Here is a 19,089-nt window from a genome sequence, read left to right on the forward strand (position 1 = left end):
GGACCTCTTTATTATAACTGCTGCCCCCGCAATATGTTTTAGTAGTGTATAGTTTATGTACATTTAAGTTGCTAATATGTCATTTATTTGGAATATTCTTTCAGACAATTTTTTAACCTGTAAATGTATCACTGCAGAGAGGAGTCAACCCATGCAAAAAATACAACTTTAAATCAAGGTTGTGTACTGGCAAGCATTTTGTGATACGATATGTGTCACAATACTCAGGCAATATCCAGTATATGTAGTACTGTCGAGTACTTGAGACTGGTGTTGCAGAATTTTACAGACCACAGGACTAGGGTTGCAAAATTCCGGGAATTTTCAAAGTTGGAAACTTTCCATGGGAATTAACGGGAATATATGGGAATTAACGGGAATTAACGGGAATAAATAAGAAATTTACAGAATTGAAGGTTGGCCCTTAACAGGGAACTTAAATATAGTTGGGGGAAATATATTGTAGCATAGTCTTGGCTAAAACAACCAGATTTAATGCAAGTACACTCCTCAATCACATGCACACAGCACATTGCTTACCGCAGGGCTATAGAGGCCACGCCCCCTACAGGCACTGTGCATTCCTCCATCACATGCAGAGGTGATTTCTTGAAGCCTGGAGGCCAAACATTTGAGCTCAAAGCACAAGACTATTGAAGCCACACATTTGAGCCCACGGACTATATAAAGTCAAGTAAGTTTTGATAATATTATGGGGTAAATATATTTGATCTATAATGGTATTAATGTTTAACTTGCAAATATTAAATAAAAATGTATTAACACAGTAGCTAGCTAGCTGGTAAGTTAGGTGCTAAATGAAAGCTATTTTTCATTTCATTGACCATTTAAGAGGCTATCTTATTATGGTGGTAGCTACCTCAAATTTGATGCTGTTTTTTCTGACTCCAGCAAGACGGTTTTCTGTAACCATTCAAGAATTTATACATCAATTGTCAAATATTTTGAAGACCATTCCAGTTGTTTAGCCAACTATATTTCTGTTCATGCCATTGCTTTAGAGTTTTTTACAAGCTTTTTTTTTATGTTATTCTGCAGAAAAATGCCACGTTTGCCATCTGATGTGTGGAAGCATTTCACACAAGCGATTGTTGAAGGAAAGTCTTTGTATGTATGTAAATACTGTGCAAAGACATACGTGAAGAATGCTACAAAAATGCAGCAACATATTGCCAAGTGCCAAAAAGTTCCTCAAGGCTCAAAACATTCAGCAGACAAGAGTTCCACTCCAGGGGAAAATGAATCTGCTGTATCAGAGTCAGATACCCTCTCATCAGCTCCTGGTCCCTCTGGTATCAGAGCATTCTTTGATTTAATGGATGAACTTAGCCAGAGAAATGCAGATGAGTGTTTTGCTCGTGCAGTCTACGCAACTGGCTCACCACTGATGCTGCCATCCAGTGTGTACTGGAAGAGATTTTTGAATGTTCTCCGGCCAGCATACACCCCCCCAACCAGGCATGCGCTATCTACTCATTTGCTGGATGAGGAGTTCAACAGAGTGCAAACAAAAGCAGACTGTATTTCAGTCATCTCTGATGGGTGGTCAAATGTTCGGGGACAAGGAATTATCAACTACATTGTTGCCACCCCTCAACCTGTATTCTACAAGAGCACAGACACAAAGGACAACAGACACACAGGCCCCTACATTGCTGATGAGCTGAAAGCGGTCATCAATGACATTGGACCAGAGAAGGTTTTTGCACTTGTCACTGACAATGCACCAAATATGAAGGTTGCCTGGGCACACGTGGAGGAGACCTACCCTCATATAACAGCCATTGGCTGTGCTGCCCATACTCTTAATCTTCTCCTGAAAGACATCATTGCACTGAAGACAATGGACACACTACAAAAGAGAGCTAAGCAAGTTGTGAAGTATTTTTTGGGGGTGGGGGGGGTGGTTGGGGTCATTTTACTTTTTGATTGGGTGGGGGAGTGGGGTGAGTTAGTATATACTCAACATTCATGTTTTTGTTGTTCATTAAAATAATTGTTCATACAAGAATAAAAACTAAAGTTCTACTCAAATAAATCTGTTGAAATGTCATGTTTTTGTATTATCTTGCATGGATATCTGCTTATGACAAAATAAATATTTACATTTATGTTTGGATATGATACAGTTTGTTTAAATTACCCCCAATTTCCAGTTAATTCCCATAAATTCCCAATAATTCCCATAAATTCCCATAATTCCCATAATTCCCATAATTCCCATAATTCCCATGGAAAGTTTCCAATTTGGAATATTTCCAAAATTCCCCAGCTTAACTTCCCATGGAAAGTTTCCGGAAAGTTTCCGGAAATTTACCGGAAATTTTCCATCCCTTTGCAACCCTACACAGGACTCTTGTCAAAGTCGTAACTGCTTTAATTTTTTTTTTTAAACCAAAATATGTCCAAACATCAGCTTTAACAGCCGCTGTATCCTCTCGTCCTCAGCATCACCAGGATCATGACGGATTTAGAGTAATTACTGCTGCCATCTAGTGGCACTCAACAAGTCGAAGTCGTAACTGCTGTGAGATTTTTTAGAAATGTCCTAAAGCTGCTGGAGTCTTATTTATCCTCTCGTCCTCAGTCAGATTTCATTCTTTCTTTTAAAACGATGTTATAACTGCCATCTAGTGGCCGGAATTGCAACACAAAAATGCACAGACGCTGTGAATATTCGCATGTTGATTGTAAATATTAAAAAACTGTAACAAACTTAACTTAAAGAACTATGATAAACAATACAATATGATTTGATCCCCCAAAAAATATTTTAAATTATTATTTTCTATTAGGAAAAAAGATGCAGTATCGGGGGAAATAACATGATATATTGCTGTATTGATATTTTCTAACTCCAATAATGTATCTCTGACCTCACAACATCTGTCACCAGTTCTGAAGATGAAACCCTAAAACACGATCATGACTTCGATCGCTGCCCCACACGTTCATTTATTGATGATTTAAGCGACTCTTGGTGAGTGGATTGATCAGCTCGACGGCAGGTCGCGCCATCTGCTTCCTTGTGGCTGTAAACTCGCGAGCGCAGGTTGAAACAATGGGACGTCTTTATGATTGCAATCATAAAAACGCTCTCGTGTGCTCGCTCTCATTATAATCTGTCTGCCGGTGAGTATCGACTCAAATTTATGAGTATTCTGTTCTCGTTTGTTGTCATGGAAACGAGTGCTTCGTCACGGCCATTGTTTGGTGTTCTTTCAGCTTCATAACAGGATGATCGATATCAAGGATCCTTGAAGTCAAATAAACTATATCATAAACTAATATATATTTAAGAAAACAATATATCATTTTGAAAACTTGTAGGATGTCTCTGATTTCCTTAGTAAATAAAAAAAAAAGTGTAATAACACTCGCCAACATTCACTCATGTCATCATTTAATATGGCTCAAAGAAAAGTTTAGACATTTTTTAGATTTTTTTATTTCTGAGGGTAAAATTGTTCCAATCAAAAGAAGAAATGTCCATTTCTTTATTCCCGAATCGATATATATTTGTTTAACTTTTTGAAATAACATTTTATTTTAATAAAATTAATTTTACGGTTTATATTTCTTATATGTATGTATAAAAAACAATCACTCAATTATTTTCTTTTACAATTAACACTCAAATAATCATGGCGGTTATTTATTTATGAGGAGCAATTACACCTCTGGCCACTAGTTGGCAACATTCGTCATTTCCTCCGGGCCAGCTTTTAAAGATGACGTTTGGACTCATTTTGGATTTAAAACAAAGTTTAAAGTTAATAAATTAAACACTGTTAGATACTGGATATTGCATGTTGCTCCAGGTTCTTTGTGTTAATGCGCTTCATTGTCAAAATAAGTAATAAGTTTATATTTGTTGTTCATATTTTGAGAAGCATTTTCTTACACTTTTACATTTGATTAGAGAAAGTATTTGCTCATTTCCTTGCTGTAAAAGCCAGAAAAAGTTTTGTTTCTTTGTTACTACAGTATTGCAGTATTGTATTGATCCCTGACAGTACACAGCCCTAGTACACATACTCAAAACATTGAACAATGTTAATACAAATAAATATGGTTTGTGACGCAACAAAATCAAGTTGTAAATGGATGCCTGCTTATATTTTTTAATTTGACCTTGACCTCACTAAGGTAAGGTAAGACTACTAAAGCTAAACATGCAGGATTGATCTGGTGACCTCTTCCTCTGCGGTTGCTAACGGACTCCCCCCCCCCCCCCCCGACAGAACGATGACGAGGAAGCAGACGTCCACGAGGATGAGATCACGAAGGTTCACTCCAGGAGGACCCTGGAGTCCAACTGGGATCGCTACGAAGAGTCGGAGCGGCAGGACTCGTCCGACGAGGCCCCGACACAGAGGGGAGCCAACTTCCATGTCCTGCTGGAGTCTGCAGGTGAGACCCGGGTCCTCGTCACGGCGTCGTGACGGTGAATAAAAAAAATAAAGAGGCTCTCAAAGTTTAGGTGAATCTCGACGTTGCTCTCGTGTTTACAAAAGAAATAAACTTCTCTCCAATTAGAAGCAAATGTTGTCTGAAGAAGGGACAGTAATTGCCTGGCGTGGACGCAGCTGTCAGAAGACGTTTGTTTGTTTGTTTCTAACTCGCTGGTCCTTGTGCGGTTGTTTTCTCTGGAGGCCTGGACTTCACTCCGGCCTGGAGTGGTTATTCAAATTGAGCCAGTCGTCCGTCGAGGACCTCCTTTATTTATCCAGATGACTCACTGGAGTCATGAGTGTCAACAGCTCATCTGATTCACGGCTGCCACAGTCATCATGAGTCATTGTTAAAAACACTAGATGAGCTAGAGTGATTTTCACAGCTGTCTCACCAATACTAGTTTAATAACTAACTTTAACCGGTTAGCATTACTGCTGTTTATAGTGTTACTGCCACGACTGCTAACACTGTTTCACAGACTACTACTAGTATTATTTCTACTGTTACTACTGTTGCTATAATTATTGCTATTTCTACTACTACTACTACTGCTTCTACAACTACTATTACCACTATAGCTTTTGCTACTACTATCTCTACTTCAACTATTAGTTGTATCACTACTACTTCTAGTACCTTTACAATATGTACTATTTCTGCTACTCGTTTAACTATTACTTTTACTAGTGCTTCTACTGTCACTTAGGCTACTTCTACTACTACCTAGAATGCGACTACTAATACTTGTACTGCTGCAAATACTAGTACTTCTACTGCTGCGACTACAAGTACATCTACTGCTGTGACTACCATTTCTCTACTGCTGTGACTAGTAGTACTTCTACCTCTGCGACTACTAGTACTTGTACTGCTGCGACTACTAGTACTTGTACTGCTGCGACTACTAGTATTTGTACTGCTGCGACTACTAGTATTTGTACTGCTGCAACTACTAGTACTCCTACTGCTGCGACTGCTAGTATTTTTACTGCTGCGACTACTAGTATTTGTACTGCTGCGACTACTAGTACTTGTACTGCTGCGAATACTAGTACTTGTACTGCTGTGACTACTTGTACATGTACTGCTGCAACTACCAGTACTTCAACTGCTGCAACTACTAGTACTTCAACTGCTGCTACTAACAGTACTTCTACTGCTGGGACTACCAGTACTTCTACTGCTGTGATTACTAGTACTTCTACTGCTGTGATTACTAGTACTTCAACTGCTGCGACTACTAGTAACTGTACTGCTGCAACTACAGTACTTCTACTGCTGCGACTACTAGTACATGTACTGCTGTGACTACAAGTACATCTAATGCTGTGACAACTTGTACATGTACTGCTGTGACTACTTGTACATGTACTGCTGCGACTACCAGTACTTCAACTGCTGCGACTACCAGTACTTCTACTGCTGGGATTACCAGTACTTCTACTGCTGGGACTACCAGTACTTCTACTGCTGTGATTACTAGTACTTATACTGCTGTGATAACTAGTACTTCTACTGCTGTGATTACTAGTACTTATACTGCTGCGTCTGCCAGTACTTCTACTGCTGCGACTACCAGTATTTGTACTGCTGCGACTACCAGTATTTGTACTGCTGCGACTACCAGTACTTGTACTGCTGCGACTGCCAGTACTTATACTGCTGCGACTGCCAGTACTTGTACGGCTGCGACTACCAGTACTTGTACTGCTGTGACTACCAGTACTTCTACTGCTGCGACTACCAGTACTTCTACTGCAATTACTACTAATACTATTATTACTACTTCCAGTACTTATGCTACCAACTACACTAATACCGCGGCGTCTACAACTACTAGTATAACTACTGCTACTGGAACTACTAATTCTACTATTATAGTTTCTACTACTTGTCATACAACCACTACTGATTACTGACATTTCCTTGATAAGATTATTGCTGCTAATACTGATATAATAATACAATAGTTTTCTGAAATATAACTACATCTACTGTGGCAGCAGATCCTTCTACTACTGCTAGTTCTGATGCAACATCTACTTTCTACACCAACTGGAGACTCTTATTCTCAGACTGTACTGCCACAGGAAGTGTAAGTGCTGCCCCCTGCAGAGGGTTTCAACACATTACTGCTGTGATGCTAAGACATTAAATGTTCTCCATCTAATGTTTCTGCTGCTGCCGGATACGAGACTCTTTTTGTTTGTGCCTCCTGAAATGATTGCTGCTGGGCAACAGCGCACTCTTGTTCTTCACTGGTGCTGTTCTGGTTTGGAAATTAGTTTTTGTCACGAGTGCACCAGTTGCCTCCTCAGCGGCGTGATGGATGTCTTCAAGAGCTCCCACTCCTCTCTCAATGGACGCCGCCTGCGTCTCGGAGCCGCCATAAAACTGCAACTGTTCCACATCCAAAGGGCCTCCAAACGAGATCGCTCACCGAAGGTTCTAAATTTTTCAGGCAGTAACACTAAACACGCCGAAATGGAAGTCATCGAGTGGCCCGTGAAATGGCAGCAAAGGGGCTTCCAGGGGTGTCGAGAGTCGACGCTGCAGCAGTTGAAATATGTTTCACAATAAGAGCAACGGTTTAATCGTCTCTTCTGGAGCTCCATGTTGGAGGAAGATAATAGGAGGTTAATTATTTCTGGATGTTTATAATTTAACTCAAACACACAAAACCCTTTACTTAATTTATTTTTCTTTGACCTACTTTTTGGAGTTTATAGTCGAGATCATTAATGGAACTGAGTTCCCAGACCTGTCATCTAGACGACATTGACAGCTGATGAGATTTGAACATGTGATATATAAATTAAACGTCTGTGAACAGACAGTTTGCAGTCAATCGCTGCATCCCTGAGACGAGAGACCTTCTCAAAATCTTTCATGCGTCTTAAGTCTCTTTAAAGACGTTCATATTCTTGTGTTATTCAGTAAAGTAAGAAATAATTAACCAGCTCCTCAGTTTCTGGTGGAGATTAAATAGATTAACAGATGAATAGTCCCCTTCATGCTATAGCTTCTTCTGGTGAGGGTTTGAATTAGAGGCGTTTATTGGCAAGAATCTGTCGATATGATGCGTATCACGATACATGTGTGATGATACGATATATATTGCAATACTCGTATCATATTGTTGGTTATATTGTTGGGTTTTTTTTCTCGCAAGAAAAAGAGGATTTTCTTACTCTTATCAAATATGAAATGTTTGTAGGAAAGTGATTCTCAACGACTAACAAAAAATGTAAACCTATATTAACAAGTTTCTCAAACAACCTGGAGCAATACCCAGTATCTGTCTGTGTTTTTTTAAATTTTTTATTCTAAACTTTGTTTTTTAAGCCAAAATGAGTCCAAACATCCCCTTTAAAAGCTGCTGGACACTGGTGTATCTTTTTTCTTTTCACTCTTGATCTTTAAAGTATATACTTTTTTGAGTATTGTTTTGATTGTCTAAGCGCTTTGTGACCCTGGTCTCGAAAAGCGCTATATAAATAAATATTACTTACTTACTTACTTACTCATTGCTGCTATTTCACATGTTTTGTTTTTCCTTTGGCACAGAGGAAATGACCAACTAGTGGCCTGGGGTTTAATTGCACCTCATAAATAAATAAATGCTGTGAATATTTTAGTGTTAATTGTAAAATAAAACATCCAATGATGGTCTTTTATACATGCATATAAGAAATATAAGCCATAAAATAACTTAAAATAAAATGTTATTTTAAATGTTAAAAATATATTTAAAAAAATCGATACAGTGCCATTAGATATCGATCATCGGGAATAAAATGATTGCAATATTTTTTAACTCCCCTAGTTTGAATGATCTTTACCAACGAATAAAACTTTCTTTTGACATCTTTTGTATCGGTGAATATTTCATAATCGTCATTACATTAATCGGATGTCGGTGCCAGCAGTGTGAGCTCATGAGAGTCGTCTGAATTCATTGTGTCATCTTTATTTTTTTGAATCGCCCGTTAATGTTGCAAAGGTACGCCGCCACACAACTACGAGGCAATTTGTGGAAAATGAGGGTTTTTTAAAGCAGTATATGATCCATAACATCTGCTTGAAAATGAGTGCGTAACAGCTATGCTTGAATGTCTTCTTGCCGTTCCTGTAACTTCTGATGGTGGTCCAGATCAAGTTTAGCCTGAGAGGCTTGGAACAAGTGAAATATTGAAGATTATTGCAAATCAAATGTTCTAAGTTGAAAGATGAAAATTAAATATTTCCTTCATTCAAATGAATGACGGTTGTAATTGTACATTTGAAGTAACGCTAACTCTTAAAAAAACTAAGATATTGCAACTGCAGGAAGTTGACTTCAATTTACCATGTTGGATAATTTCTGTACCTACATCAGCCATTTTACAGGCCCGTTGACTATAAATAAAAAACATTTGGGTAGAAAATAGTAGTTGAGCATAAGTCACAATTCATCTGTAACTTTCTCAAACCCCAAAATTGACGTCGTAAAATGTAATAAAGTGTGGGAAATGGATGAACCTTGCCGGTAATGAAGAGGCTTGTCGTAAACATAACCCATCATTGAGTAATTTCCTTAGTTTCAAGATGTTGTGAAGCATTCTCACAATTAGAGGCTGATGCTGTCGTGTTCTCCAGCGTAAACGCCAAACGTGCACTTGTGTGTTATTTGACTTCTATCGCTGTTCAGCTGGTTTTTTTTTGCCTGCACTATTCGATTAGTCATGCCACACAGTGCGAGGCTCTGGCTCTCTCCGGAGAATGTTTAATTGTACGTAGGCGGCAATGTTTTCCTGGCCAATTACGGTAGCTATGAAATGAAGAATTCCAGCATTCAAGCATTTTTTTTTCATTGAAACATACTTCCTCTCGTTGAACTGCCTCCTACGATGTGCTTCCAAGTGCTGTGCTGAGTTTTTTATAAACCAGTCTGGGTAGAATAGAAGGTTTGTTTGGACGGATCGTTGTGCAACTTCATGAAAAAGCCCTAAAGGTTGTTGTTTTTTGTTTTTTTTACCTTCTGCAACAATGCGTCTTTCAATTGTTCAGCAAATGTGAAATCTCGGAACAGAGAAGGTCAGCAGAACGGTCGTACCTGAAGTGTCACGGACGGAAACCACTGTTTCTCTAATAAATAAGTGGGATCGTTCTTCTATTGTCATTGGAAATATTAAGCTTTAATTTTAGTTATATATACTTAGTTATTTATAACAAGAACATGTGCAGTTTTCCCACATCTACAAAGACATATTTTCATTCATAGTTTAAAATAAATAAATAATTGGTATTAATTTAATTCATGAACTGATTATCTTAATACGAAACTGAATGCTGTTTAAGAATCAAAATCGAATTATATATTACATAGATATTAGGATTCATGCTCGTCATACAGTGTTACTTGTCATCTAACACTTGCACTCCCGAGTATTACACAGTTTATTTTTGACATCACAGACACCAGATGACATCACCGGAACTCCTATAGGAGCAAAGGTGTCAAGCAACACTGAATTTGATTTAAAAAATAAATGCTAATTTGTCAATGACGACATGAGAAGAGAACATTATATTCTCATATTCTCAACTGTTGGATTCACTGGTTCAGTTCCAGCTAATGGTAGACTTGTGTGACTCCAGGGAGGCAGACGAACATCAGGAGCAAATCATGTTCTGTTAAACTTCATGACTCGACGCTTCCTTTACATGTGAGAAATGGGTTGAATCCCATACATTGCTTAGTACGTAAAGATCTGGCTGTGACTTTGAACCAGTGCATTTGTTTCCCCCTTATTTGAACCCACAACTATGTTGAAATGAAGCATCTATGCTGTTTTGTCTGTCAACATTTCTACATAAAGGGCCACGTTCTGTTTTTCCGAGAACTGTCAACAAGCTGAGGTATCAACGCCCATTACTGCAGTAAAAAATGTACTATTCTAAATCCGTGTTTTGTTTGAGGCAGGAGAGTGTCTTTGGACACAAACACCGTTAACCATTCTTAACCAGGGAAAAGGAAACAGATAAATAATCGAGGAAGAAGGTTTACATTTACTAAATACTATAAAGCTAATCAGGATATATTTGGTGTTTCGGCTACACCAGTCGGGTCGTGAAAAGTAGCAAAACTCAACCCAACTAAAATGTTGTCGAGATACGATACTCGGTTTCAAAAATACTCAATACCATCTTATTTAAGTTGTTCATTTTCATTTTTTTCTCAGACCTGAAAGCCGTTTAAACTTTTTGTTTATTATTAATAATTGACATCTGGTTCTGTAATTGTATTTATACAATTATACATGTTGTAACAAAGATTATTATTTGTTAGTTTTTTCTTGTTAGTCACAATCTTTTTTTATTCAAGGTCTTTTTTTAACCTTATTGTTTCAAGTATCGCATATTTTCCTGAGTATCGGTTAAGAGTATAAGATGTTGCTATCGTGACAACCCTATACACAACTTTTAAATTTAGTACTTAAGATGTTGCTAAGAAGGCATGTGCTGTGTCTCAACATGCGCACTTCTCTAAGTGCACTGCTTTACAGTACAATGTAAGACAGTGCACTTGCGCAGTGCTCAAATTTGGACAGGGTAGTCTCGAATCAAACACTGTCGCTACACACTAACAGGAAATGACTCGACAGCTTCTTCTTCTACTACTTTTTAACACTGATTGCAACCAGTCGTTGAAACACTGTCACCGACACTTGACAGTGGTTTTCACCAATTAAAACAAGTTATTAAGTTGTCTTTCATTTTGTTCTTTTACATCATTTACGTCACCAAGATGGCGGCCTTTAAGGGTGGAAAGTGTCGATCGATCCACACTCGATTTTCTTGTCCATTTTCGCAAACTCCTCAGTGTGAACGCACTTGTGAACTCCATTATTTGTTTAATTTTTCAATTTGACCCCGCCCTGCAACCAGACCTCTCTGTTAAAGTAGCCACTTTGACGAATCCTTCATGTCAGTACAGAGCCACGCCTCCAATGTAGTAGTATTTCATAGCACACATGTGTCAAACACATAGCCTTGGAGGTTATTTGAACATTGGCTCGAAGTAGTTATTCATGTTCATATCTAACCTTTGAATATGCCAGTGTTTAAGGATTGAGAAGAAAGAGGGATCAGGATGCAAACAATTATACAAAGAAATCCAATAAGAGGAAAAGCGATGGTTTACTGGGAGTGTTTGGAGAAGGAGGACAAACGGAGAAAACAAGATGGATTAAGCCTTAAACAACTTACTGTTAAAGACGGTTTTGTTGGATTAAAATTGTTATTCACCCACGACCTTGGCTGCTTTAAGAGTAGGAGTTTGACGTCAATGTTATATATATATATATTTATATATATATATATATATGTTTTTACATTTATCACAAGCATGTTGTCCAGGGTTTTAAGTTAATCGTGTATTTTACAAGTACAATATTTTGTAAATAATTAAACAATATTTATTTAGTTTGTGTTGGTAAGTTGTATTTTTATGATGATAAAAATGTCCTGAATCATTTTTGCAGCGGGTGCTGTTTGTAATGGGCCCTTGAACCTCCTCCAAAGCTCAGTCCGAGAGGCTGGATTGTGAGAAAATTACAAACGCAGACGAGTGTCATGAATGTCAAACATTTTTCTCCACCATCATTTCCATGATTATACTTCTCCTCCTCCAATTAACTTGTTTTCCATCAGCGAATGAAACCAAATATTCGAATGAAACAGATTAAAAAAGTGCGACCGGGGCTCAAATTAAAACCGAGTAATTGGTTTGATGCAACAAAATCAAAGTCCGCGAGGGTTAATTACGTTTTTTTAGATGAAAGATGTGCGTGACTTTGGAGGTGACTCCGTTATAGGCTCTGATTGACGGTTGCGAACGTTCGGAATTACTCGGCCAGAAAGAGCAGATGGAGGGAAGCGGCGATGGTCGGAATGAGACGGGCGAGTGGTCAGCCAGGTTACTGCGGCGTTGGATGGAGGTTTTGTAACCGGACTTTTCCCAAAGGGTTTCACTCCACAGCTGTCACCAGACCATGGGATCAATTCAACCACATGTTCAGGGAACAGGTTGGTCTTCGATCTCCCATGCAAGTTCAATTCAGTGTGAGATGGAGAAAAAATTGTGTACACTTCCTTTCCCACACCCAGACAAGATTGGAGATTAAGATAATTAAGACTAAGAATGAATTCATTTCGACTGATTTCCTGTCATTATGATTTAAAAAACAAACCAAAGTGTAATGTTTTACATGTTGCCACCTCAGTGTTCTCCCCGGAAAAATGGAACAGGATGGCACTCCTGGGGTTGAAGCTATTTCTTTTTGCCCGTTTGAATGACAAATGGAGGCCATTTCCTGGAAGTTAGCTTTAAAAGTACAGTCTAATGTCCAATTCACACGGGATAATTATTAATTATAAGAATTTGTAATAATTCCGGAATGTCTGACTTTTAATCCCGTGTGAATGCGCCTTGTCTGTTATTTGTAACGTAATAATTCCGCCACAAACTACCTTCTTTAATTCAGCAAACACAGATGTCGGGTGTGGATCTGAATGTCCGTGTTTGTAATTCTGAATGGCGCATATACGCCACTGTAACGCACTTCTAGACAAACGCCATTGTGTTAATATTTACTTCCGCTGTTTTATTTTGAAGAGGTTGAAAAGTAAGTAAGTAAGTAATTTTTATTTGTATAGCGCTTTTCCAGACCAGGGTCACAAAGCGCTTAAACAATCAAAACAATATTCAATAAAGTATATATTTTAAAGATCAAGATAAAACTGATAACACAACAAGAGTTCCAGAAAAGGAAGTAGATCGTGTGCTCTCGGCACTCTCCCGTGTCGCCTTAGGTAACCGGGGATACATTTGACCGAAGAACCCTGGAAAAAGGGGTGTTAAGACCCTATTTCTGAAAATGAACAGGAGGGTGACGGGATAAGGACAAGATGGCGCCGCGCCACTGCACCATCCTTCAGGGAGAACACTGCACCTGTTGGCACTTTTACATAAGCTTTTGATTTTTTTTTTTAAAAGAGGCGAGTTGGTTGTTTTGCTTGCTTTTTAAACTAAACTCTCTTTCTAAACTTAAGATTGCACTTTGTTTTGTGGTGTCATGTTGGTTCAAGAAAGGTTCGTTGTTCACTTGTATGGCTTCTCACTGCTGCCGCTGCTCCATCAAGAAAAAGGGGGGAAACTTGATCGTATCACAGAGATGACATCGACATCCTTGTGACTAGGGCTGTCGACGTTTACACTACAAATGGTTACGCGGATATAAAATCTCAACTGTTTGGAAAAATCAATTAAAGTCTACACGTTTTTGATTTTTTTCACCCGCCTTTCCTACTCCACGTTTGTTGACCAATGAGGTGTGTCTTTTCTGGTCATGTGATGTAGTAGACGAGTGAGTGGTGTTAAAGTTTTGAGACTTCGACTGTGACGACTCACAAGCTTATGAGAGATTTCTGAGCACTGTGTACCTTGAAAAAAATCTGTTCAATGTGGGTAATATAACCAGAACAATACATGGGGCTTATGATTTGTATTAGAAATGTATATTTCCTGTTTGAAGTCGCTCTACAAAATGAATGTGTTATCAAACTGCTGGATGTAGCGCAACTGCGATAGAATGACGGAATATCGGAAATAACAAATGGGTTTGAAGCTTTGGTGACATGTGTAGAAGAATGTTGACACCCCTACTTGTGATGTTGACACCAGGAGGAGATGAGGTGTCAGAACTCTGGACTGTTGCAGAGTCAACTTCACAGGTGGCGCTGTGTTGCGGGTTAAATCACTTGTCGAGAAAACTATGCTTTTGAAAGGAAATTTGTGAAATCAGCGTTTCTCTAGTTTGCGTTACTTGAGAGATGAAGCGACTGCAAGATAATGGAATCACTGTGTTGCACAGAAACATCAATGGCAAAACAAAAGGATGCTGTTTCCCTCTCAAGGATGCAGCCTTGATGCTCGTGAAGCTCGGATAATTTGCAGAGCGGCCTTTTAAGAACTCCTTTTGAACGCAGGTGTGTCGAATCGGAACCCACAAGTCTCGAGAAATTAATTGCTGTCATCGCTGTGTAACCCAGGAGGGGTTGTGACTTGTGTTTTGTTGTTGCCGCCTTGGCACTGTTGGGGGTTGATTGTGCGGTTGCCACAGGTTTTCCACACACACACACACACACACACACACACACACACACACACATCTTTGTGTCTTACTGACTCTCGCATCCCGGCGCTGGTCATCTATCCGTACACATTAGCGCGAGGATCAATCCTCCTCCCCCGCAGCCGTAGTTTGCCGCGGCCTCTAATGGGCACCTATCAGGCCTCCATCGTAATGAGACCCACGGAAATCGCGTTAGCGCTTCGGCAATCAAGCTAATGAGATTGACAAACACGAGGACGTTCTTCAAACCCGGATGAATAGTCCGAATCATCGCCATTAACTTACATGTTCCGCTCGCGACCCTCGAACGAGCCAGACTCCGGGACGGGGATGGTGTCAAACGCAGAGGAATGAGGGCGGCGATGTGGAAGGAAAGGCGCTCTGTTTGTTTCCTTGATTATGATTAAGTGGGAAGAGGATGGCGGCGGGAGGGTAAATAGAGCAGCAGGTGGATGATGCACACGTTTTCATCCTCCCAATGTACGACGCACTACGACTCTTGTGTTTGTACAGTCGCTTCGCCGACTCCTGAACCTGCTGCAACTTTGATTACAAGCCTCCAGAACTGATGTTTGAAAATTAATATTCACCACTTTGCGCATGTCGTGCACGTAGATTTCCAAGCGCACATTATTATCTTCCCATCAAGAAAGAGGACTTTTCATGTATTCGGCAATTACTAACTCATTTATTCTTGCTGAAAGTCAAAACTGTGCGGCTCTCGTCTGTATTTTTTCATCATCGTGTAGAAATGTTTCTCACTGCCAGCAAATTATTTACTCATTTTTCAAGTTTTTTAAAGGCATTTGTCAGTGTTTCTTGTCAATCAAAATGAATGGGGAATATTAAATATTTATACATTGTAAAATAAAGACACATTGTTTTATGTTATCATTGCACTTTTAAACATTTTCAAACATCAATGTTTCCTCTTTTATTCTGCTGGTAATATTGGCACAAAAAAATGCTTCCTTGGAACATGAAAGCATTGATCGTAACTTGCTTATTTTTAGTGTCCTGCGGATGGTGGTCAACCTGATTGTTCGTAATGATGCTTTAAATCAAATCATCTTCTCTCGCCGCCCACCTACTCCTGGAGTTGAACACACGCACACACACACACACACACACACACACACACACACACACACACACACACACACACACACACACACACACAGACACACACACACACACACACACTCGCTCTCACATGCTCTCGTGTTTAAACATATTTTCAAGATTTACGATGGAGGACTTCACTGGAACTGAAAGGTGCCGAAGCTCGTCTCCATCATTATTGTTAGATTTAAGGCTTCACGCGGCTCCAGTGTTTGAGGGTGATTCAAAGTGGCGACTAACAAAAAGAAGCCTCTTGAAAGAAAAGCCTACCTTCTGACCGGGCTGGTTCGAGCTGCCTCCCCTCCCGAGGTCTGCGGGTCGCCTCTGCCTCCCTCGGCGCGTCGTGGCTCTTTGCAGCGTCTCAGTTGTTGCTTCACACCTCCTCTCGCCGGCTCACTCTTCCCCTCCCTGTTTCCTCCCGCCGCCTGTTTTCCTCTGCGCTCGTCTCTCCAGCGAGGTGAAAAACACACTTGTCAAACACAGGTCCGTCACCCCTCCGCCGCTCATCCTCCTCAGTTGCTAAGTGAAAGCCGCTCCGACGCGAAGCGTTTCATTCCCAGATATGCCTCGGTGACAGCTGTTCTGGGGTCAGACCGATTCGGGGGTCAAACAGTGGAAAATATCACAGGTCTAATCGAGCCATCAGTCCAGAGGAAAGCATCCCAAAAATCACGGAGTGGAAAAAAAGAAAATCTAAAAAGTTCATTTTTAATCCGCTATAATCTGCCGGGAGATGTTCTCTCGTGAACCCAGAGCCTGGTCCTGTATCAGGGCACTGAGCAACGTGGAAGAGGTGAGAAGGTGGAGGAGTGGGATGGGGCAGAAGGGGGAGGAGCCAGCGCCGGCCCTGGATGTGGGAGTCAGTGCGACTCGGGAGGAAAAGTTGCTGAGAAGAAGGCCAAGTGTTTGTCCGGCTGGCGCTGGAGGGAAATGTGGACGCACAGATCGGGGGAGAAGTCGCCTCAAAGTCATGAAGGTGAAGTCTATGGTGTGAATGAAAATTGATGGTTCGATAACGTAGACACCACTGGACTGAGAAATCTATTACTCGCACTATTGGGCACACCGGATTATAAGGCGCATAGAATAAAAGATAGTCAAACGTTTGACAGGGGGTTGCGTTATGCATCCACTAGATAAAGCTGTGCTAAAGGGAATGTCGTAAAAACATTCAGATAAAGTCAAACTTTATTAAGTGTTCTGACAACTCTGTTCACTCCCATGGTAACGATGTTCAAATGATATTTAAAAGGCTTCAAGCAGCAGCGTGAGAGACTGATGTTGTGAGCAGACAAATGTTGAGTGTGCAGCAGAGAAGTTGAGCGCATGTATGACAACTAGAGCGAGCTTGTATGACTGGTTGAGCGCACAGCAGAGTGATTTTGCACAAAAAAAATAATGTTTTGAGTGTACAACAACCAAGACACACTCGCTCAAAACGGTGGCAGTAATCTTACTCCATAGCCATCCGCCATGACGTGACGTGCGTCGTTAATCCCACCCCGTGTCGGCTAAGTCGGCGCAGTCATGAAAGTGTTTGTAAACGAGTCACCCACAAGGTAATGTCCATATACTGTATAAGGCGCTCCAGATTATAAGGCGCACTGTCGTTTATTGAGGAATTTGAAGGCTTTTAAGTGCGCCTTATAGTGCGGAAAATACGGTAAACTCAGTCTCATCCTTTGTTCTCTCTTTCTTCGTCTTGTCTTATGGGTGTAGGTCAGTGACTGGTTGTTTTTCCTCATTTCATCAAGAGCATTTTAAAGCGACAATACATAAGATTAAAAATATTGTTTCTGGCTCCCCCGGTGTCAGAACGGTGCAACTGTTGTCATGTAACCACCGTTGCCACATACTGCACATGTATTTGTTTCCCAAAAGACATGAAGGCTCTTGGTTCGTTTTGTCATCTGGTAAAATGGAAAAAAGCCTTTCATCACTTTCTATAAAAGTACTGGACAAGAAAATGCTTTGCTATGAAAAGATCGGAGCCACTTGAATTTTGACGAATGCCATAGTCCAGTAAAACTTCTGGCTTCTCACGTTTTCAGACACATTCTAATGTTACACAAATGACGCCCTTTGTCTCCGACCCTTGTATAGCAGTTTGGTGTTAATCTGGTGCCTCAATTGGGGGTTCATTTTCTAGGGTCGGAGCTACTTGTCTTCTCGCTGAGCTTTGATTGCCCGAGCCTGCCCCTCGTGCGCGAAGTGCTACGATTGGATTCGTCATTAGAGCGATCACAAACATAAACGCTAGGCTATTGACCGCCCATCGATTACACACATTCCATAACCATTGACTGGAGATGTGCGGGGGTCGCCCCGACAACCTTGGAGACTCTCATTAGTGAAGTCTGCAGGCTGCATGTTAAAAGGTTGTTTAAAGGTTTTCTCCGGATCGCAGATTGCTCCTCGTGTCGCCTCCACTCCACTGGAAGACCACCAAACGGTTTAATGCAATGAGACCAGTGTCGGGTTCTTCTGTCACCTCTTCTGAAGCACATCCTGATGAGGTCGGCGTGTTTGTGCCGCTCTCGCCTGGTTACTCGTCGCGTACAGTCATAACAAGCAACTGTGTTTCAAAAGGGGGTAATCTTGAGTCAACAACGCTCTGTTGACTTTTCCTGCTTGTGTTTCTGTGCCGGCGTGAGTCTTGACATCACCTCGTTGTTCCTGGACTGTCCGTGTCCTGAACAAACGCGTAAAAGGAACCGGCGGATATGGAGGGATCAGACGATGACGGTCGGCGTCACAAGATCAAACCTCTGACGTACACGATCACATGTTGGGAAGTGGGTTGGACAAATCGGATCCAAACGGTAGCCTAGGTAATTCAATCAGGACTTGACCCAGGAAAATGGTGTCAAAAAATGATCTGGAATTTATAATCTATGCGTTTGTTTCTTCTCGTTTAGACTATTTTAACAGTTTATTTTGGTGTCTAAACAAGACTGTCTCGTTTGCAGTTGATACAAAACTCTGCAGCAAGAATTCTGACCCGCTCTAGTAGAAGAACTCACATTTCTCCGACCCTTACAACTCTTCACTGGCTGCCAGTTTCTTTCAGGATCAACTTTAAAATTCTGGTTCTTACTTCCAGATCTATTCATGTTCAGGCTCCTTCTTACAAAGAATGATGTGAGCCATGATGACTGTGTTCTTCTTGAGTGAAGCCACGAGATGATTCTCCTCAATTTATTGAAAATCTCCCGTCGGAGCGTTAGCTGCCGTCTCTTCACCGATCGAACCATTAGCAGCTGATATTTATCTGAAGCGCTTTTTTTCTTCACCTGGGAATTCTTCCGAT

At 40.5% G+C, this 19,089-nt stretch overlaps 1 protein-coding gene across 2 annotated transcripts in view; it reads left to right on the top strand.

Annotated features, from left to right (window-relative positions):
- The window catches only part of aven (apoptosis and caspase activation inhibitor), a 34,288-nt gene that overhangs the window by 486 nt on the left and 14,713 nt on the right, over positions 1-19,089 (top strand). For both annotated transcript variants that reach the window (XM_087805273.1, XM_087805274.1), the window contains exon 2: positions 4,266-4,434. In XM_087805273.1, coding sequence (XP_087661399.1) covers positions 4,266-4,434 — 169 coding nt within the window. The remainder of the gene's footprint in view (positions 1-4,265; positions 4,435-19,089) is intronic.

This window comes from Callionymus lyra, chromosome 13, assembly GCF_982586985.1.
Source record: "Callionymus lyra chromosome 13, fCalLyr1.hap1.1, whole genome shotgun sequence".
Classification (NCBI taxonomy): domain Eukaryota; kingdom Metazoa; phylum Chordata; class Actinopteri; order Syngnathiformes; family Callionymidae; genus Callionymus; species Callionymus lyra.